General features: G+C 34.2%; 1 protein-coding gene across 1 annotated transcript in view; it reads left to right on the plus strand.

Annotated features, from left to right (window-relative positions):
• The window catches only part of MALRD1 (MAM and LDL receptor class A domain containing 1), a 763,833-nt gene extending 751,307 nt beyond the window's left edge, over nt 1-12,526 (plus strand). The window contains exons 40-41 of the mRNA XM_032349560.1: nt 9,115-9,190; nt 12,266-12,526. Coding sequence (XP_032205451.1) covers nt 9,115-9,190; nt 12,266-12,346 — 157 coding nt within the window. The 3' untranslated portion in view covers nt 12,347-12,526. The remainder of the gene's footprint in view (nt 1-9,114; nt 9,191-12,265) is intronic.
• Nucleotides 12,527-23,743: the final 11,217 nt, after the last annotated feature.

Genomic DNA, 23,743 nt, shown 5'->3' on the forward strand with positions numbered 1-23,743 from the left:
AAATCAGATTCTCTGAGGCACTGTTGTGCTTCAAGGGTTCCATAAAATTCGTCCCCCTCCTTGCTACCACATTCTCCGAGACAGATTTTATTGAGGTACACTTTATCGCTGATATTTTGAACTGCCCTGGGGGCTTGTTGCTCTTTCAGCCTACATTGCACTGAGCTGTAGTGCAGTTACCTATGTAACTGATTGCCCTGCTTACATTTAAATTTAAGAATCTTAAAGTCAAAGCTGTATCCTTCATTTAGTAAATATATAGACTCTCAATTCATGAACTGTCCCATTTCACTACCTCTGGTTCTTTTTTCCAGTCCTCACAGTTCCTTTCTTGAACTTCCTACCTACTTCTTATTTAATTTATATTCTTCTATTGTACTTATTTGTACTTACTTGCAAGCTGAAAGACACGAAAAGAATAAAATAAGGTCTAAATTTTATTATTTGTAATAATTCTCCTTAAAAAAGCTTTATTCAAACAGGCTAAAATCTGGACTGGAAATGAACAGAGACCAGGTATAAAATAAAACTTGTTTAACGCTTAGAGAAAGGAAAAAAAAAGATAATATATGTGAATCATTGAGCACTGACAATTTCATAGGAAACAGTGCATCGGGCACCTGGGGCGGGGCTCAGTCATTTAAGCATCTTCCTTCCTCTAGAGTTATGATCCCCAGGTCCTGGATAGAGTTCTGCATCAGGCTCTCTCCTCAGCAGGGAGTCTGCTTCTCCCTTTCCCCCTCCCCATGGTCATCCTGGCTTGCTTGCTCTCTCTCAAAAACAGATTTAAAAAAAAAAAAAAAAAAAAAAGCAAAAACACATTAAAAAAAAACACTAAAAAAAAAAGTGCATCAATCTAAAATCAGGAAGCAAAAACAAACAAACAAAAATTCATTAATGTTTGATGGGACAGAGAAAAAAATTAGTATTACCCTGGTCAAGAAACAATCATTTCTTAAAAGAAAAAATTTCTTCTTGGGGAGCCTGGATGACTGAGCCGGTTAAGCGCCTACCAAGAGCTCAGGTCATGATCCTGGGGTCCTGGGATCAAGTCCCACAATGGGCTCCTTGCTCCGTGGAGAGCCTTTTTCTCCCTCTGCCTACTGCTTCCCCTGTTCATCCTCTCTCTCTCACTCTTGCTCTCTCAAATATATAAAATCTTAAAAAAAAATTGACAAAAATATGTTTAATGAACATTAAATACAGGTGAATAAAAGTAGAAACCCAGGAATACTTTATTTCTATTAAGATTCTATAATATATTTTCATCTGAAAGATCAGCACACTCAGAAAGACTGAGGCATACTAACAAAGTCTTAAGACTAAGAACATTTGTAAAAAACAAACTGAAGAGTTTTAAATGACAGAGGTAGAAACTGGGAGAGTGGAATTGAGATTTACTTCTCTTGGACAACCCCGATTCATCATTGATCAGGCTAAGCAAAATTTAACGTAATGGACATGACTCCCAGAATAAATGAATTCTGTCTCCACCACTGAAATAACTGTATTTTATAATTTAGATGTATTCTTTTAAAAAAAGTCACATGTACTTTTATGGTTAGAAAATATTTTTCCCTAATAGTAACAAACCAAATACTTTGTAGCCTGAAAATTCATTTCAAGATTCTTTATTTATACATGGATGTTTCATACCTCTCATTTTTCAGAGATACATGAGATATTAGGAACTCAGACCTTTACTTTTCAAATACTGTAAAATAAGTTATTTGTACTAAATTTTTTTTTTGCCAATCATATGACTTTTTCAGTTTCTAGGTAATAGAGATAGATAGAAGGGCCACACCCATTCTTTTCCTCTAGTCTTCCTGGAAGCCCCAAGCTATTCATCTGAGCTGGCAGTTAAGCCACTGAAAAAAAAAAAAAAAAAAAGGAAAGAGACGAGCAGAAAAGTAGGCTCCTGGCCCACTTAAAGTCTTGTGATAAGTGGAACAGAAAGCTAAATACAAATGTGGCTCCATGATAGTAAATAGTAAAAATGATTATCTTTTCTCTGTGGGAACTTATGAAGTATATTGGTAGAAGTGGGCATGAGGGAACAGGACAGAAAGCAGATTAGTGGATTTTGTTCCATCATAAATGCTTCAGACCATATACATTAAATTATTCTTTCCATAAGTAGTCAGTTGATTCCTACTGCATTAGGTACTGTGATAGAGAGAAGAATAACTAGATTTGGTCTTTCTCCTCCAGAAGACTCGTGGTCTAGTATGGGAATAGTCTCAGTTGCCCTGTCTGTAAAATAGACATGAACAAAATGATTGCAAAGGTCCTTGTGAGCTCTAAATTTGTAAGTTGATATTAAAAAAAAAAAAGTACTGCAGTGATTGTTATTACTAATTTGATACTTCCTTATTATTTTTATTTATCCCAATATCCCTTCATTGAACCCAGGCTTTGTGGTCAGGAGAAAGAAGTAAAAAGTAAAAAAAAAAGAATGTTGACAGAAGGAGGAAAGAATAAGAAAAGAAGGTAAAGAGAATTGCATTCAACTATTACCAGGCATCTACCTGTGGTAGGCATTGTATATACATATAATTTCATCCAAGAGACAGAAGTCCATTAGCTGCCACCCTCCAAAAGTTCTAGAGACAGGAACCATATACTGATCAACTCTGTAAGTCCAAGACCTAACACAATGGTTTAGTACATAGTTTGTATCCTAGAATTATTGGATATATTTAAATAATTATAAAAGATGATAACATCAGCAATATTCTATCATTCTGCCATCTTAAGAAATGAGTCATCGCTTTGTAAAGCATCATTTTCCTTCATGCAAGTAACTCAGAACAATAATTTCTTGAAGTTTAGACTATCCTTCAACATTTAGAAGCAATATATACAGATTTTATTAGTGGAAGCATGAGAAAAGATTCACACACACACAAACACACATACACGAACAGCAATATTTTTTGGTAAATTATCATGTTCATCCCTTCAAATCACCTTGGTAACTGCATTATGATTACCTCAGTTTAAGAGATGACAGTTCTCCATACTTTTTAGCATACAGCTTTTTACAATAGAATTTTATAATACAGTCCACCCAGAATCATCACACATTGCCCTCTCAAATGGTATTTCCTTTTTTATAATTTGCACTAAAATTTTTAGCTCATTTTTCTCTGAGCGTTTTCTAAGCCTATTTTTAAATATGAGAAAAAATTGAGACAGCTTGTTCCCCGAGACGGTAGTGGGCATGAAGGCATTTGGTAGATTAGACTAAGAAGCCTGACTAGTTGCTCAGACACACAAAATTGACATACTGTAACTTAGAGAAAAACATGTCTGTTGTTAACAAAAAGAAATTAAACAACCCACTGATAACCAAAAACAGCAATTAATTTGGTAAATAAAATTAAAGGACATGCCCAACAAAACTAATTATTAAAGTGGATTATAGTTACTAATTAATAAGCTAATGATTTATGTAAACAGATATTCATTTTGGAGTATAGACTTTTCAACAGAACAACTTATCATTCCTTGTGTAACCTTCCTGATAGCCATTCTTCAACATTCAGAGTGATACTCTTGTTCACTGTCACCTTTTCTTTCACCCTAAATAAAGATTTATTCACTCATCTAGTCTAAAGATGGTCACACTGACAATCAGAATCTATCCTAAATCTATCCAAACACTGACATATAAATTTTCATCATACACTGTCATTACAATTCAGGGTTTTGTTAATGTTTTGTTTGTTTTAAAAGATTAGAGAAAGAGAGAGCAAGCACACATAATGGTAAGAGGCAGAGGGAGAGAGAACCCCAAGCAGACTCTACACTGAGCATGGAGCCTGACTCGGGGCTCGATCCCAGGACCCTGAGATCATGACCTGAGCCAAAACCAAGAGTTGGATGCTTAACGTACTGTGCCACTCAGGCACCCCATAATTTAGTTTTATATTAGTAAAGGTTTTAGCACCAAGAAGCTAGAGATAAATGTGTTAATCAATAAGAAACCTTAACCAGAGCACTTAGGCAAAATAAACAAACATTAGAGTGCATGTATCTTTACCAATTAGTGTTTTTGTTTTCTTTGGGTAAACAACCAGTGGTGCAATTATTGGCTCATACAGTAATTCTGTTTATTCAGTGGCTATACCAATCTTCATTCCCTTCAACAGTGCACAAAGGTTCCTTTTCCTCTACATCCTCGCCAATACTTGCTAATTCTTGTGTTTTTTATTTTAGCCATTTTGAGGTAATACTTCATTGTGGTTTTAATTTGCATTTCACTGATCATGTGATACAGAACTGAAACCAATAAATCCTAGAAGAAAATAAAGGCAGTAATTTCTTTAACATCAGCCATAGAAACTTTTCTTTTCTAGATAGGTCTTCTCTGGCAAGGGAAACAAAAACAAAATTAAGCTTACTGGCACTACACCAAAATAAAAAGCTTTTGCAGACCGAAGGAAAGCATCAGCAAAACAAAAAAGCACGTACTAAATGGGAGAAAATATTTACAAATGATATAATCTGACAAGGGGTTCATATCCAAAATATGAAGAGTTTATACAACTCAGTGGCAAAAAATCCAATTAAAAAATGGGCAGAGGACATGAATAGATATTTTTTCAAAGAAGACATACAGATGACCAACATACATGTGAAAAGATAACAATGCATTCTTTGATGAAACCGAAAGCCCAAGAAACAAAACAAAAAGAAAACTGGACTTCATCAAAAATTTTCATGTTTCAAAGGATACTTTAAAAATCCTAAAAGGACAACCTACAGAATAGAAAAAAATATTTGAAATCATACATCTGATTAGAGTTTAATATCCAGAGTCTATAAAAAAAAACTCCTGCAACTCAATAACAAAGAACAGCCACAAAATTAAAAGCAGCTGACTTTTATAAACATTTCTTCAATAAAGATATACAAACGGCAGATTAGCATGTGAAAAGATATATAATTGAATGGGAACTCAGATACTCACAAGTCAACATTCATAACATCATCTGCAATAGACCAAAAGGTGAAACAACTCAAGTGTCTATCATCAGATGAATGAGTAACCAAAGTGTAACATAGGCACAGAATGGAATACTACTCAGCCTTAAAAATTACTTAAGTCCTTATACATGCTACAATATGGGTGGACCTGAAAACATTATAGTAAGTGAAATAAGCTAGACACAAAAAGATAAACATTGTACAATTCTACTCACTAAAGTACCTAGAGTAGGCAAATTCATAGAAACAGAAGGTAAATCAGAGGTTACCTAGGGCTAGAGAAAGAAGAGCATGGGAAACTATGGTTTAGTGGCTATGGAGTTTCTGTTTCTGGTGATGAAAACATTCTGTGAATAGAGGTGATGGTTTGTAACACTGTGAAAATAATGAAAGCCACAGAATTATACACTGAAAAGTGGTTAAAATGTCAAATTTTATGTTACCTATATAGTCACAAGTTTTAAAAATAATTAATAAAATTGTTACTAAACACTGAATCATATTTAAATGAATAAATTTGTATGATGTGCGATAATTGAATAAAGCTGTTAAAATACACATATTTACCTCAAAGTCATGTTTACTAGATGTAACAAAAATGAGTTTTTGTTTTATTCTTTTTCTTCATTGCCCATATATGGTAATTGCAGATACATATTATAAACACTTACATGTTTTTAATCTATACTAAAACAATTGTTGGTTAATATGCCATGAATTGAATTCCTTTAGAGTTATACATATGCTCACTAAATTTAAATTGGAAATTCCCATTGGAATTATCCTAGTTCAGTAATGACATCTCTCTTTCAGCCTATTCAAAATGCCACCCTATATAGCTACTGTGCATACTGGACACAGCGGGAGCTTAATAATAATTTAAGTGAACGCATGATTAAGTTATGGATGGAAAACGCATGTGATCCATGCTGCTTTTTTCTCTCTACTCCAAACTTCTAAGTCAATTCCCTGCTGATCCCTGAAAGTGGTGAGATTCTTTGAAATCTCAACTCTTAGAGCTATATGCCTACTGACAGATAGTGTTAAGTTAAATGTAGCATTTTTTAGCCTAATATAGGCTTATAATTATACATTACAGTATTAGAACTAGCAGAAAACTTCACAGACGTTTTGTTTTCCTTACAGAAGGATCTACCATTTTTTTTATACGAATGCACTTTATTGTTTTAAACAGAACAAAAGAGGCAGAAAATATTTGCATATAACAAATCCTAGCTTATAAATGTAGTTTTTTGTGATCTACCATTTTAAGTAAAACTGTTTATGTCTGAATATAAAACATATATAACTGATGCATATGGAAAATTATATCATAGTACTTGAAAGAGTAAATGTAGAGTTGACACTAGAAATTTACTTAATGTAAGTATCTATTGATGATAGGTGATATTTTATAATATGAACAGGAACTACATTAAAAATTAAGCCTAACAATTCATATTTGGGGATGTAGCTCTGATAGGAAAATCAGTAGTAGTTTGTGACTGCTAATAAACATAATTTAAGGAAGGACAAATTTACCACTGCTCACATTCTGCTACTCATACCATGACCCTTTCCTCTTTTACTACAACTTCACATTCTTACCTTAAGTGCAACCCTTCCTTCTTTGTGATCACCGGATCCCCAAAGTCTACCACCTATAGGTCTTTTTTTTTCATTCTAATAGAAAATTATTTAAGACTTAAAATCCTCTCAGGGGGGAAAAATGTAGCTCCAATACCTGAATTTAACAGAACTGGAAAACTGATCAATTTACCTGACTTCTGCCTGCCAATCTTGGTCTAGGTCATTTTGGATTCTAGCTCCACAGCCAAAAGTAATTGTCTCACATCAAGATCTTTTCATATTCCTTGCACCTCACTTCTATCCGATTGACTGCCAAGCCTGTCCCTTCGGTTCCTGGTTGCCTGCCTGGCCTTTGGACCATCTGTCTCTAGGCCTATGGTTTAAATTTCCTCTTGCTTCCTGATTTCATGCCTGATTTCAGCTGAGATTAATTTTTCTTTTTTAAATGTTTTAAAAGGGACGCCTGGGTGGCTCAGTTGGTTAAGCAGCTGCCTTCGGCTCAGGTCATGATCTCAGCGTCCTGGGATCGAGTCCCACATCGGGCTCCTTGCTCAGCAGGGAGCCTGCTTCTCCCTCTGCCTCTGCCTGCCATTCTGTCTGCCTGTGCTCGCTCTCTCCCCTGTTCTCTCTCTGATAAATAAATAAAATCTTAAAAAAAAAAAAAGATTTAAATGTTTTAAAAAAGATTTTATTTATTTGACAGAGAGAGAGATCACAAGTAAGCAGAGAGGCAGGCAGAAAGAGAGGGGGAAGCACACTCCCTGCTGAGCAGAGAGCCTGATGTGGGGCTCGATCCCAGGACCCTGAGATCATGACCTGAGCAGAAGGCAGAGGCTTAACCCAATGAGCCACCCAGGCACCCTGAGATTAATTTTTCTGAGTAGTGTCTGCATTCATCTGATCTTTACCTAGTTCCTAGATTCCATTTTGTTTTGTTACCCCCTACCTTGATGTTCAGTCTCTCCTGTGCCAGCCTTTGGTTTAGCATTGTGACATACTTAAATTTCCGTTCAACTCCCTATTTAGTCTCAATTCTAAAAGCAACACTGCCTAGGCCTGCACCTAACTATCATTTACTGAACTTACCACTCTGAGAAGTTTACATTGACTACTAGTCCTGGAGGAAGAAAAGGCGAAGAATAAAATACCACTTATTCAACCTAACTGTAGCAAATCCCAAGTACTCACTTACTGTAGTTAAGGAATTAACAGATATTTGTTGTATCATTTAAGTGCATATCTATGATTTTTTCCCAAGAATAACCCACAAATATAACTCAGATATATATATATATAGATATATATATATATATCTATATATATATATATCTCCATCCCCTATGGATTGATACCCAAAATGTAGACTCACTGAGGGTCAGCTGGTTAAGCTACTGAATATTTAAGCCAATTGTACAGAAATAGTGGAGATTAGGAAGCTTTGAAGACTGAATCAACAGAAAGGACACATTGCCAGCCAAACACAATTATCCAGATTAGGCTGCTAGACTATGTGCTTTGGTAGATGACAATAAGAAGTCATGAACTGAATATTTCTTTTCAAAAAAGAAGTTAAGGTTTCCTCTTTACTGTCTTTTCCCTTAGGGTTTAAGGGTATATGATTGACAGACTTATTGTCATTATAACCTGATCAGGCAAAAATACTCAGGTGTTACTATATTTTTCCTCCTAGCTGTCCTCAAGACTCTGCAATCATCCTACAATTGGTCTTCCACTCTCCATTATGCTTGTGTGTGTGCATATATGGGATCATTCTGTATATCTTTAATGGGGTGTATTTAGTTATCTGGTTATATTTTTTGTTCCCCTGGTGGGCATTTTTTATTCTCAACAGTTGTGACCAAGTATTCCAAGACTTGTTATCTTCTAATAAGTCTGTGGACTCTAAGTAATTAAGTAAACCACAAAAAGAAAATGATCATTTAGGAGTTCAGTTGATCAGAGTATATTAGCAGATCTAGACCAACACGTGAGATTATCAAGGACACATCTCTTTATGATTCATTTAAAGGAAACACTAACATTAAGAACTCTTCAAAAAACTCATATTTAAATTTGCTATTTAAAATGTTAAAGAATGACTCATTGCTATAGATTTTTATGACAAACACTGTCACTAAAAATAGTCCTCAGGATTTGGTGGTTGGGCACTTCTGAAGTCTAAGGCAGCCCTTCCGTATAGCTGGTTCTTTATAATGTTGTACCCTTTGTACTACCTGAGTAATACTTTTAAGAAATCAATTTTAAGACCAATTCATGCCACTTTTTATCTCCCAGTGTTTATTTTGATTTAAATATTCAGAGGTCAAATAACATTTACTTTCAAGAATGTAGTTGCCTTAGTGTCCTGCAAAGAAAAAAAAAATAATAACCTTATGGTAATACATTCATAAAAATAAATAGGCTGGCTAGAATGTATCTCTCAAAGATGTCTACCAGGTAATAACATGGAAATGTACTGTACTACATTTCAATAATTATTCTTTTTTTTATGGTCCTGTGTGTTTTAAGGAAAACTAAAGGAAGTGTTAACTGTGCATTTGTTAATCCGGTTTATGGGAACTGGAGTAACCCAGAGAAAACAGAGGTAAGTGGTAATGGTGAACTGTATTGTTTCAGAAGCAAAAATATATACACACATACACAAACTCACACATGTGCATGCACACACACACACATACCCACACACACAGTGTTATTTGGACATATTTCCATATCATGGCTAAGAGGAATATTTTAATGGAATTATTTTATTGGGAATTGGAAGGGGTTTAGTCTCTCTGGATGTGTAATGAGAATTTTCCATTCCAGGACAGATTCAATCTGTTTGTAAAGTCAGTTCAATGTTAAGTGGCTTTGTGGTCACTGTTCATACTCGACAAGACCTGGCAAATCTGGAAAATATCAGTTTGACCCAGAGTATTACTCAGCTAACCATAGTAACTCTTTATTGAGTACTCTTTGTATTCTATTCCCAAAGACAAAAGGGAGGACAGCATTCTGTTCTGTGCTTTAAATTTAGGTGTGAGCAGTAAAAGGCTATTACCGGCTAATTTAGAAGACTAAAGGAGAAATTAAAGTGTATTACATCTTCTTGGGACTTTTTAGGGCTATTTCTTATCAGTGCACTAGAGAGAAAATGAAGTAAAATCTTTCTCATCTCTTTCTTAAGTAGATAATATGAGCATTCACTTAGGTATAAAATAGGATTAGCCATGACGCATCACTTCTTATCTGGGAAAACCTCCTTACATCTGATTTTAGCAATATTTTATCAGATTCATTCTTGTCAAGGTGAGCATATAGAAAGCTAAAGTGTTCCTTTCCCCCCTATTATTTTTAAATGAAAATAGGCCACAAAGAATTGTTACCATTATTTAAATGAGTAACAAAGTGCCAGATTAGATGACTTCTAGTAGTTTTGGAGCCTTGGTTAATATGGTTGAAGGCTGACACAACATTTGACTTCTCAATTTGTGTTTTATTCAATAATGATGTTGCACATACTTTCAGTATTATTTTGTTAGGAATGAAAACAAGAAAGTATTTCCCAGCGCACATAGAGAATTAATTTGGATGATCTGTCAAGTCAGGAAAGACACAGAGTAAAACTTAAAATGTAGGCCCCCACCTTTCTCCCTCCCCACTTCAAATGGATAATAAATAAATAAATGGATATTTAAGAAGCCCAAAGTATCTTTCTGGCAAAGTAGGAAGGGGTAGTACAAACCCACTTTCATTTTAGGAAAGTAAAGAAAATTTAATCTTTTTTTTTTTTTGATCTTTAACATTTAGTATCTGAAAGATACAGGTGACATAAGTGTTTTAAATTTGGCATTTTTATATTAATATCTTAAAATTGTAATAGTTAAAAAGCTTCTAGGAAGGTACTGTGCATCTTTTACTTTCTACTGAGAAATGGCTGCTCTGGCACACGAGTGGGGGTTCATATCAAACACCCACTTTTCAAGGTGCTTTCAAGACTATGCTATGTATGCACATGGCAGTGCAACTGATGACTCTAAAGAAACTTGGAAGCAATTTCCTTTTTTCTATCCAAATAAAAAAAATTTTTCCTCTTTCACATTTTTTCCCCTTTCATCAAGAATGGCTAGAGAAGAAATTCTTGTCACAGTTGTTGAACTTTGTTGCTGCTTTGATTTCTATTGTTTCAGAAACAAAGACATTGTATTAAACTAAGTGTACCTTCCCTGACTTTGTAACAGAGAAATAGATTTCTCCAAAATACTTTTCCAGAACGTCTTAGAGAAAATTCTCAAATTCTGATACAGAAATTGTAAGAACAGTATAACAAACTACCATATACCCATCTCCCAACTTCAGTCATTTCAACCCATTATCATTCGTGTTTCACCTCTACTACCACCCATTCCCACTACACACCAGAATGGTAGTGTTGGTTCATTTTTTTTTTTAAGATTTTATTTATTTATTTTGACAGAGAGAGAGAGAGAGAGATCACAATTAGGCAGAGAGGCAGGCAGGGCAGGGGGAGCAGGCTCGCCACTGAGAAGATAGCCTGACATGGGGCTCGATCCCAGGACCCTGAGACCATGATCTGAGCTGAAGGCAGAGGCCTAACCCACTTAGCCACCCAAGCGCCCACCAAGGCATCCCCCCAGGCGCGTTTAGAGCTTTTTAGGTTCATAGCAAAACTGAGAAGACACACAGAGTTCTCATATATCTTACCCCCCCGCCACACACACACAAACACATGGTCAACATCCTACAGCAGAATGGTACATGTGTTAAACTGACAAATCTGTATCTACCCACCATCCAGAGTCTATAGTCTACATTAGGGTTCACTCTTGGTTTTAACCAGGGTATTTTTAAACAAATCTCACATATCATATAGGTTTCACCTGTAAAATTTACATTGTAATATTAAGGGATAAAGACTTTAAAAAATATAACCACAGTATCATACCTAAACATTTAGTAATTCCTTGATGCCATTAAATATTCAATCAGTGTTCAACCTATCCCCACTGTCTTATAAATAAATGGGGGGGGGTTATATTTGTTGTTGTTTCTATATTTTTAAAATCAGGATGAATATAAGATTTATCATCCAAACTGACAGACATGTCTCCTAAGACTCTCTTAATCTCTGGGCTCCACTTTCTCATGTTTTCCTTGCGTGTTCTTTGTTGAAGAAATCAGTGTTTGTCCTATTAGAACTTACCAATTTTTAGGTTTTCTAATATACTCTATAAAATATAACTCTCTCAACTAAAAGTCAGGTTTGTTTGTTTTGTATTTTTTGTTTTGTTTTGTTTAACTCAACTATGATCAAGACAGCAGACTTAGAGAAACCAGGACCACAGAAAAGAGGCAGTCAAGATCCTACCACTGTATGTCCCCCTCCCACCAGAGGTAAAGATAAGGCAGGGACTCTCATGCCCCCAAGGGCCTAGGACACATACCAACTGTAGACCTGTCAGCAGTGTAGGCAGTGTGGATTGTAGGTAATGGGGGGAGAGTCAGGAATGCTCTAGTTATTACTTCAGCGGAAATCCATTAAAAACTCATTGTATTCTGTATGATCTGGAAAGAAGTCTGTTACTTTAACGCCTAAAATCCTAACCTTTTCAATGTGTGTTTTTTATTTATTTGTTTGTTTGTTTTTGTTTTTCAGAGTTCTGTATACTCCTTCTCAAATCCATTATATGGTACAACATCAGGATGCCTGGAGACCATATCTAATCATCTGAAATAGTACCATCCAAATCCAGTATGATTTAGGGTATGTAGTTTATAGATAATCCTACTCTGAAACCTGATAGAAACTCATCTTATGCAATAGTAAAAATAGAAGGGGTTCAGAATACTAGTGCAATTACAACACTTACAAATAAATTTTCTTACTGAATATATTAGATGTTTTCATGGAATCTGAATCAGAACTTATATTCTTTGTATATCTGAATATTTTAATAAAATGTTCTACTTGAGTTTCTTGTTTTCCTTTGATTTTATCATGGTCATATTTTAAAATTACAAATCAAACTGTTTTGTATCCTGAATATAAGTGTTAAAATGCTTACTTAAATGAGATAGAGCTTAGAAACAAAAATAAGTGAATAAATTAATATACAAATTAGCAGGAATAGACAAATTACACCAGTCCTAATCCACATAATTATAAGTAAAAGTTATTTCTGCATCTTGAAAAAAAAAAGTGAAATCGTCATCCTAATCATGCCTTTATTCAAATAATTATTTAATACATATCTTCACATAGATATAAAAAATAATACTGAAATATATGAGTTAAAAAGCTCTGGACTTCAAGAAACTGAAAAATCTCTATTTCAATTGTTTAAATAATGTGGCAATTAAAATCCCTAAAATCAGGAAATTGGGAGGTAGAGCACTTTCTTTGGTTGGTTTTTGCAAAAGCTCCATGCCTTCAGCAAGGACTCTGGTTATTTGTAAGTTTTAGTTCCTACATTATGTTCTCAGGCTAGCTCCCCTACAGGTTAGAGGATAGCTTTATAAGCTGAGGCACTGTTGCATTCACAATGAAGTTCAGAGGCAGAAAAAGGGGCAATTTCTCTTGTGTCACCTTTTACCAACAAGAACACCCTTATCAGGCTGCACTCCCAGCAACAGCACTCTTACTGGCCAGGAGAGACATGGACCCCATGCCAAGCCAACCTCTTGAAAGGTGATGAGGCCACCATGGCTGGGGGACACCCTTCACTATACCTGCTAGGCGGAGAACGAATCCGTGAAGCTCACTGACAAGGACTTAAGGGTAGATACTTGAACAAAATTAGAGGATAGTTAGGATCAAGAAAGGGACATAACCATATAGCAAGGAACTATGTGCATCTGCTTTAAATAATAATAAGGGGAATGTTTCCTTGAAGTCTACTGGATATAGACAAAATTAGTGATCCGTAACCTGCCAGTCCTCTGTTCTTAAGGGTTTGGAGAGAAGAATAAAAGTTCATGAATCACTATCACATGATCATTTAAGACATTCCTCAGCCCAATGTAAGGTCAGTTGTATACAATATAAGGTTCACTACCAACTTATTAGTGCCTTTTGTGAAACGACAGACTGGGAAAAAATATATTATTGTTCATTAACCTTCCAACATATTAATCTCAAATTTTATCCTTGTTAATTGTTTTGAAGCCCTTTAACTGCATTCTAGTTGCACTCTATGATTATCTTTTAACTGTTGCTTTCTTATTGAAGTCAAAATTTTTGATCCTAGAAAAATTCACACAAAAGAGGATCACTTATTCTTACTGTTGAAGTTTGGCCCCTAACATTACAGTACATATACATTTGGGAAGCTGCACTTTTTTAGCTTAAAACTATCATTGGGGTGTCTTGGTGGTGCAGTTGGCTAAGCATCACACTCTTGGTTTGGGCTCAGGTGGTGATCTCAGGGTGCTGAAATCAAGCCCTGCATCAGGCTCCGCAATCAGTGAGGAGTCTACTCAAGACTTTCTCTCCCTCTCCTGGTGCTCTCTCAAATAAATGAGTTTTAAAAAACAAAACAAAACAAAACAAAAACTATCATCCAGAAACATTCAGAAGCTTTGCCTACGCTTAAAGAACAGAAGTGTGTTAAAATTCAAATATGGCTTTAGTAAAAGACCTCAGGGCTACTATAGGAGAAATGTAGGAAAAATGCCATTTTACAAAAGAAATAATAGCAACGATTATCCAGATTAGGCTTGTTTCATAGGAGTACTGAGGAAATTCATGACCTATAGGTAGCTCCAAACTGAGGGTAACAACAGAAAATCAATAGAGATCAGAAATTAAGGTATTCTTAAGAGTAGTTAAAATTTTCTTCAGGTGCAAGTTGTGTGCCCCCTAAAACGTTTAAATCAAATATTTTGTGAGGTCTTATAAATATATATGGTGATTCTATGAAACTAAAATAATGGAACTGATTTTTTCCTATCCAATAGATGGAAGAGGTATGTGTTTGTTGTTTTCATAATTGAACGTGACATTCAGGAATAAAGATTGTTTTAATTTGCATTGTTCTTCCTCTGACAGCTTTTTGATATAAGTCCAAATCTACATCATTGTGATTTTAAAAATATAAAAAAGAAGAAAAATAGAGGAAAGAAGAACAAGAAGTATACGGAGTTCACAAATTATATAATTCAGCTTTAAATTATGAAAAGATCTCAAATTTCACACAGGACACAGAATCCATTGAAATCATTCTTTTTTTTTTTTTTTTTGAAGCCAGTGAATGTCAGGAGAATGGATCCTAATGAGTATAGCTGATTCTTAGGGTTTTTTGTGCATAATATTAAGAGGTGCATAATATTCTTAACTGAATTCATGTGTCCAACATAATATTAATAACAGCAGCTACAAATGATGATAAGTACTGATTATCTGTAAACTGTTAAGTATTTTACATGTTTTAACTCAGATAAACTTAAGCAGCATACTGTATACTATGATAGCCACATGTGGACATTTAATATGAAATTTACATTAATTAAAATAAAATAAATTTAAAATGCATCTCCTCACAATTGCACTAGCCACATTGCAAGTGCTCAACATCCATGTGTGACCAGTGACCACTATAATGGAAAACACTGGAAACATTTTCATCATATAAAGTTCTTTCAGACAGCACTGTTCAGAACAATGTTGAAGTATTTTGCTATAAATAGCACAAAAGTAATCTGTAATCTCTACAAATATAAGAAGCACTAGAAATGGCCAATTTCTAGAATGAAACAAGTCATAATTATCTGAAAGAAAACAAATATGTGATAAACAAGTATGTATTATTAGTGCTCTCTTGACATATAAATGTCAAATAATATTCTATCATACTATATCATCTTTGCTATTCCTTTCTCCACATTTAGATGGCACCTTGAAGAATGTGTAAGAATTTGCTTTTCTCTATAAATCTTCTTGACCATCAATCATTTTTCACATATACCATACTAAGAACAAGATTCACAAATCCTTTAACTAATAACTGCCTATGTTTGGCATATTAAGGGAATGTGCTTCAGGTAAACCAACAACTATATTCATGGCAACATCTTTTGCAGTAAGTAGTCTTAAATTTCACCTTAAAGATAAAATCCAGGGAAATTCCATAAAAGCTGTGACTTTTTTTTTTTATAACCCAAAATGCCTTTTAAGAATAAGATTTCAAGTATGTATTTCACTGCCAAACCAATGACAGGTTTGTGAGTCTTAATGTTTTTCTGCTCTTCTTTGTATCAACTTGCAAAATACTTTCCATTTCATTGCTAATGTGTCTAGAAAGCTAATCCAAGGGTTAATATCTAAAGTTATCATCACTCTATGTCTCTCTCTTTAAATAATTACAAGTGGAAAGGCACCACACTTCAATGAGCACACAATTTGTGAAATTTCAGTGAAAGTAGATACATGTTAGATCTTGAATTAAAGAACTCCACAACTATGAATCAGTTAAAACATGCACAAAAATAAATAAATAAATAAATAAACAAAATACTTAAGGACCCACTTAAAAATTTACACTGATTCATGTCATTAAACATTCTAAGAGAGTGGAGTGCTCCAAAGAGCATATTTTCTTCTCTAGAATGTGGAAGCAAAAATAAAGAGCTTTTTACTTTTCTAAATTTTTATACATTTATTAATTTAGGTCTGGTTCTGGGCCCTGTCAAGATGACTTCCCTTAAGTTTTGTATTTATTCAGAGTTGTGTTACTAATAAATCAGCTCAGGAAATTAGCATAATTTTCTGCAGTTACGATAATACAATTTGGGGTCAATAAAAATAAAAAAACAGCATAAGAGATCAGAAATAGCAGTCCTAGTTTCTCTATCTAGATTCCCCCCAACAACAGACACTAAGTAACCATGTAATCTATTTCTACCCATAAACTAATGGTTAAAGAGAAAAATAATCACTGTGGAGTAACTATAATTGCTATTCATCTGTTCAACAAATATTTGTACATAAATATTACACTGGAATAAGTAAGACAGAAAGTGAGAGGAGAGTGAATAGCAAATACAATATATAAAGTGTATTGTTCCCATCTGGAACTTCTACCTTGCCCTACATGGGACCTCTAGATTTTTCTCTACCTTGCTAGCACTCCAGTGCTAATACATATCTTTAAATATATAAAGTAGGAAGTTGATAAAATGAAATACACACACACACACACACACACACACACACACGTATACATATTTTTTTTTTTCAATGAAGGGGACCAATAAAACTAAATGCAAGTTCTTTAAAAAGAATAATAAATCCCTGATGAAACAACAACAGAAACAAAATAAACCTTCAGTGAAGTAAATTAATAAAAACCTCAGGAAATGAATCAAAGATGGATTATGCACAAATAGCCTATGTCAGAGATGGAAATGTTATTATCACCAGATTCTACAAACAGTGAGAAGGTAATGAAGACATTATAAAAAACAAAAACAAGAAGAAATATGACAAAATTTATAAAACTTTAGAGGAAATAAATTGCTGGAAAATATAATTTTCTAAAACACCCATAAGAAGAAATAGAAAATATAAGCAGTCCTATAGCAAAGTAATTGATCTATACTTAATAATCTTCTTTCAATCAAAGCTCTACGTTCATAAGATCCACTAGCAGATATTATAATACTGTTAAGAAATAATGCCAAATTTATACAAATACTTCAAGAGGATAGGACAAGAGGTACCACTTTCCAACACATTTTAAGAGGACAGCATAATTTTGATACAAACCCTCATTGAGATATCATAATAAAGGAAAACATTAGATCAGTATTACTCAAATACAAATGTGAAGTACTAAAACAAATCATACAAGCAATGAACATATTGCCATTTTCATATTTATTCCATGAATGTAGGTTTAATTTCAAAAATCAGCCATTAACAAAATGACAAAAAAAAAGCACATGATCATTTTAACAGATAAAAAAAGTGTGTAAATACAAATGTTTATAAAGATTTATCTGAGACAGAGCAAGAGAGCAAACATGAGCAGGAAGGGGAGAGGAAGAGGGAAAGACATCTCAAACAGACTCCACACTAAGCACATAGCAAGACATGGGGCTCAACCCCAGGAACCTCAGATTACAACCTGAGCCAAAACCAAGAGTCAGAAACTCAACTAATTCAATACCCATGGGCCTCAGTATAAATTTGCTTATAATAAAAATATCTTAGGAAAATAAAAAGAGAACTTTCCTAATGTGATAAAGGAAGCTACAAAAAACTGACAGCTATACTTAATGGTTGAATTTTAATTTCATTATGATATTAGGAATGAGTCACAAATGGCTACTATTACCATACCTTTCAAAGTATTTGAACTGTTTACTAGTAATCCTTGTGAGAAAATAAGACATGAAAAAATTTTAAGTGATTTACTGGAAAGAAAAATTATACTGTCATCATTTATAGGTCACATGATATGTACAAAGAAAATTCAGGTTAATCTCCAGATTAACATTAATTACTGATTTAAACAATTTGTCACATATAAGATTAATATACAATATCCAATTGAATATCTATATAACTTGAACAAACTAAAAAACATTTTAAGCAAAACTGTAATAAATTTTAAAATAAATATGCTAGAATATATCTTGCAAAAGACATATATGATCCAAAATATTGAGATACTAAACTAGACACATAGATACAGTATTCAAATTTCCCCAAATGTATCTGTAGGGTCAGTAAAATCCCTATCAAATTTCTATCAGATGCCTAAGGCCTGAGAAGTTGATTCTAAAATTTATATGGCAATACAATGGGGCAAATATAGCCAAGAAAATGAAAAAATATGGTATGAGGATTTCTTTACTGGGTATCATATATAAAGCTAGAATAATTAGCAGATGGTGGTTTTGGCATAAAAATAGACATATAAAACAATGAGGCAGATGAGATTCCAGAAACAGATATACACATGTATGATCAATCTATCTACATATTTTACCTGATCTATCCATGTGGCACTGCAGAACAGTACATAAATAAAGGCATGTCAATAATGGGTTGAAATTTTTATGTTCATTTAGAAAAATGAGTAAAACCTGATTCCCACTATATATTTTCCATGCAAATCAATTTTAGGTGGATTTTGATGTATACGTAAAGGTGAACAGTAATAACACAAACAATAATAAACATCCTATACTGACCTAGAATATAAGATATGAAAATACATGATAATTATGTCCATGAAGGGAAAGACTTATTTAACAATCAAATAATTAAGAATAAAAGAAAAGACTGATAAATTGGACATTAAATTTAGACATTTCTGCTCAATAAAGTTATAGCATTAAGAGACAGAAAAGAATGAATCATCGAGTAGAAGTTATTTGCAACACATAAAAGCAACTTAGATATCTAATGTATTTCAAAATCTTAAAAAATCAGTAAGATAAATGTAAACAGAATTTCTTCCAAATCCTTTCTATGAGGCCAGCATTTCCCTGATACCAAAAGTAGATAAAGAAAATACCAAAAAAGGAACTACTGCCCAATATCTCTTATGAACATAGATGTAAAATCCTCAACAAAATATCAGCAAACCAAATCCAACAACACAGTAAAAAACTCATCACAATGATCCAGTGGGATTTATTTCAGGGATGCAAGGGTGTTTCAATATTCACAAATCAATCAACATAATGTATCACTTTAACATGAAAAAGGGAAACAAGTAATCATTTCAACAGACACAGAAAAAGCATCTGATCAAATACAACACCCACTAATGATAACAACTCTCAACAAAGTAGATTTAGAGGGAATATACCACAATATAATAAAGACCAAAAAAATTAAAAACAAAACAACAACAAATAAACACCAAAAAAAAGTCATATATAAAACAAACAAACAAAAAACAACAACACAGCTGAAATCAAATTCAAGTGTGAAAAACTGAGAGCTTTCCCCCTAAGATCAGGAAGAGACAAGAATGTCCATTCTCACCACTTGTATTAAGCATAGTACTAGAAATCCTAGACACAGCAATCAGACAAGAAAAAGAAATAAAAGACATCCAAACTGGTAAAAAAGAAGTAAAACTTTCACTATCTGCTGATAACATAACACTATCTATAGAAAATCCTAAAGACTCCACCAAGAAAATTACTAGAACTGATAAATTCACTAAAGTCAGGATAAAAAAAACCAATATACAGAAATCTGTTGCATTTCTTCACACTAATAATGAAGTAGCATAAAGAGAAATTAAGAAAACAATCCCATTCACAATTGTAACAAAAATAATAAAATACCTAGGAATAAACTTAACCAAGGAGGTGAAAGATTTGTACTCTGAAAACTATAAAACAGTGATGAAAAAAACTGATGATGTCAAACAAATGCAAAGACATTCCATGCTCATGGAGTGGGAGAATGAATATTGTTAAAATGTCATACTACCCAATGCAATCTACAGTTTAATGCAATCCTCATGAAAAGACCTATAGCATGTTTCACAGAACTAGAAGAAAGAGTTTTAGGACTCTTTGGAGCCACAAAAGACCCCGAATAGCCAGAGTAATCTTTAAAAACAAGAATACTGGAGGTATCGCAGGGCACCTGGGTGGCTCAGTAGGTTAAAGCCTCTGCCTTCAGCTCAGGTCATGATCCTAGTGTCCTGGGATTGAGCCCGGCATCAGGCTCTCTGCTCAGTGGGGAGCCTGCTTCCTCCTCTCTCTCTCTTCACCTACTTGTGATCTCTCTGTCAAATAAATATATAAAATCTTAAAAAAAAATACTGGAGGTATCGCAATCCCAAATTTCAAGATATAATATAAAGCTATAGTAACCCAAACAATATGGTACTGGCACAAAAACAGATACATCAATCAATGGAACAGGATAGAGATCCCAGAAATCCATGTTTTTGATCATTTAAACTTCAACAAAGGGGGCAAGAATATGTAATGGTAAAAGGACAGTCTCTTTAACAAATGGTGTTGGGAAAACTGGACTACTGCATGCAAAAGAATCAAAGTGGCCCACTTTATTTCACCATACACACAATGAACTAAAAATGTATTAAAGACCTAACTATGAGACCTGAAATCATAAAAACCCTAGAAAAAAACACAGGCAGTAGTATCTCTGTCATCAGCTATAGCAACATTTTTTTAGATATGCCTCCTAAAGCAAAGGAAACAAAAACAAAGTACTGGGACCACATCAAAATAAAAAGCTTCTGAGAAGCAAAGGAAACAATAAAAAAAACTGAAAGACAGTCTACTGAGTGGGAGAAGATATCTGTAAATAACATATATGATAAGGGGTTAGTATCCAAAATATATAAAGAACTTACACAAGTCAACACAAAAAACACATATAATCTAAGTGACAAATTGTCAAAAAACATGTACAGATATTTCCTAAAAAAGACATACAGATAGCCAACAGACACAGGAAAATATGATCAACTTCACCAATCATCAGGGAAATGTGAATCAAAATCACAAATAGGGTATCATCTTACACCTGTCAGAATGGCTAAAATCAAACACAGGAAAAAAACAAGTGTTGGTAAGGTTGTGGAGAAAAAGGAACACTTGTTTACTGTTGGGAATATAAACTGATGTGGCCACTGTGGAAAAGAGTATGGAGGTTCCTCAAAAAATTAAAAATAGAATGGCCATAGGATCCAGTAACTCCACTACTGGGTATTTACTCAGAGAATGTGAAAACACTAATCTGAAAAGATATATGCACCCCTATGTTTACTGCAGCAATATTTACAATAGCTAAATTATAGAAGCAACTGAACTGTCCATCTATAGATGAATGGATAATGTGTTAGATAGGTGTGTGTGTGTGTGTGTGTGTGTGTGTGTGTGTGTACACACACAGAATATACACAGAATACTAGCCATAAAAATGAATGAAATTTTGCCATTTACAGACACATGGATGGACCTAAAGGATATGATGCTAAGTGATATAAATCAGTTAGAGAAAGACAAATACCATATGATTTTACTCATAAGTTAAATTTAAGGAAAAAAACAAAGTAAAAAAGAGACAAGGCAGAAAAGAGACTTAACTATAGAGAACAGATGGTTTGTCAGAGGAGAGGTGGGTGGCATGAATGGGTGAAATAGATAAAGGGAATCAAAAGTATACTTATCATGATGAGCACTGATTAATGTATAGAATTGCTCAATCACTATATTGCACACCTGAAATGAATAGAATACTGTATGTTAACTGTACTGGGATATAAAAAAGTTAAAACATTTATAGTAAGCATATTTTAAAAATCTAAAGAGGAAAAAAGAAAAAAGGCAACCAAAAAATTGTCAAGCCAGTTGAACATAAAATTCACAAAAGAAAATGAGTCAATACACGTATGAATAAATCCTCAACCTTATAGGTCATCGGGCAAATCTAAATTAAATGTAGGCTAGATACCAATAAATACTTGGTTAATATGTACTACCACATGCCAGACAGAATAGCTAAGTTAAAAAAGCCATTGACAATGGCAATACCAGTGCTATAGACTGAAGGTCTGTGTCCCTCTCTCTTTACCTACATGTTGAAACTCCAGCCCTCAATATGATGGGTTTTTTTTTTTTTTAATTATTTGACAGAGACAGAGAGAGATCACAAGTAGGCAGAGAGGCAGAAAGAGGTGGGGGGGGGGGGAAGCAGGCTCCCTGCTGAGCAGAGAGCCCCATGTGGGGCTTGACCCCAGAACCCTGAGATCATGACCTGGGCCAAAAGCAGAGGCTTAACCCACTAAGCCACCCAGGTGCCCCAATATGATGGTATTTTAAGATGAGGCCTTTGGAGGTCCTTAGGTATGAGGTCTTGAGTGTGGAGAATTAATGCCCTTATAAGAAGGAACATCAGAGGAATTGCTTTTCTTTCTCCTCTTTTAGGCACCCAAAGAAGAGAGCATGTAAGCATGTAAGCAGTTTGCAAGCCAAGAAGCCTCAGAATGAAATAAATTGCTAGCACCCTGATCTTGGACTTCCAGTTTCCAGAACTGTGAGAAATAAATTTCTGTTGTTTAAGCCATCTGCTTATGGTTATTTTGTTACAGCAGTGAGAGATGACTAGAACAGTAAGCAAAAACGAAGGATATATACAAAATGTTGACAACACTAAGGAAATGAAGCAACTGGACCCTTCATACTTGCTGACGAGGGTGTGAATTTGTTTGTCATTATCTCCTAAAGCTTAGCATATGCGTATCATCCAGCAATTCATCCCCTCAGGAATTACATACACATGTGCATCCATGAAAATGTGTGACCAACAAAATTGCATGCATATGTGCATCAAGAAACATATAAAAGATTGATTACTATATTATTTGTAATATGAAAAATTCCAAATTTCTGTCAATTGAATATGTATATATTAAATATAGCACAGTAATAAAATAGAAAAAATATACAATTAAAGTAAACAAACTTACAGCAATGTTGATGAATCTTATAAGCATAATTTTCAGTAAAGTAATGATGAATACAGCACTTAGATATACAAATCCAGGTGGTAAAACTATGAAAATAAAAAACATTAAAGGAGATATGTAATAACAATGTCCTACTTTTTTTACTTAAGTATTGTTATACAAGTATTATCTTTGTGATGTGATAATGAACTATGCCCTTTCTTTGTGAGTTAAAAAAGTTTTTTTGAGTCTTTTTTTTAAAATTTTTTATTTCTTTTCAGCGTAACAGTATTCATTGTTTTGGCACCACACCCAGTGTTCCACACCCGTGCCCTCTCCAATACCCACCACCTGGTTCCCCCAACCTCCCACCCCCTACCCCTTCAAAACCCTCAGATTGTTTTTCAGAGTCCATAGTCTCTCATGGTTCACCTCCCCTTCCAATTTCCCTCAATTCCCTTCTCCTCTCCATCTCCCCTTGTCCTCCATGCTATTTGATATGCTCTACAAATAAGTGAAACCATATGATAGTTGACTCTCTCTGCTTGACTTATTTCACTCAGCATAATCTCTTCCAGCCCCGTCCATGTTGCTACAAAAGTTGGGTTTTCATCCTTTTCTGATAAAGGCATAATACTCCATAGTGTATATGGACCACATCTTCCTTATCCATTCTTCCGTTGAAG

Source organism: Mustela erminea, chromosome 6 (assembly GCF_009829155.1).
Source record: "Mustela erminea isolate mMusErm1 chromosome 6, mMusErm1.Pri, whole genome shotgun sequence".
Taxonomy (NCBI): Eukaryota; Metazoa; Chordata; class Mammalia; order Carnivora; family Mustelidae; genus Mustela; species Mustela erminea.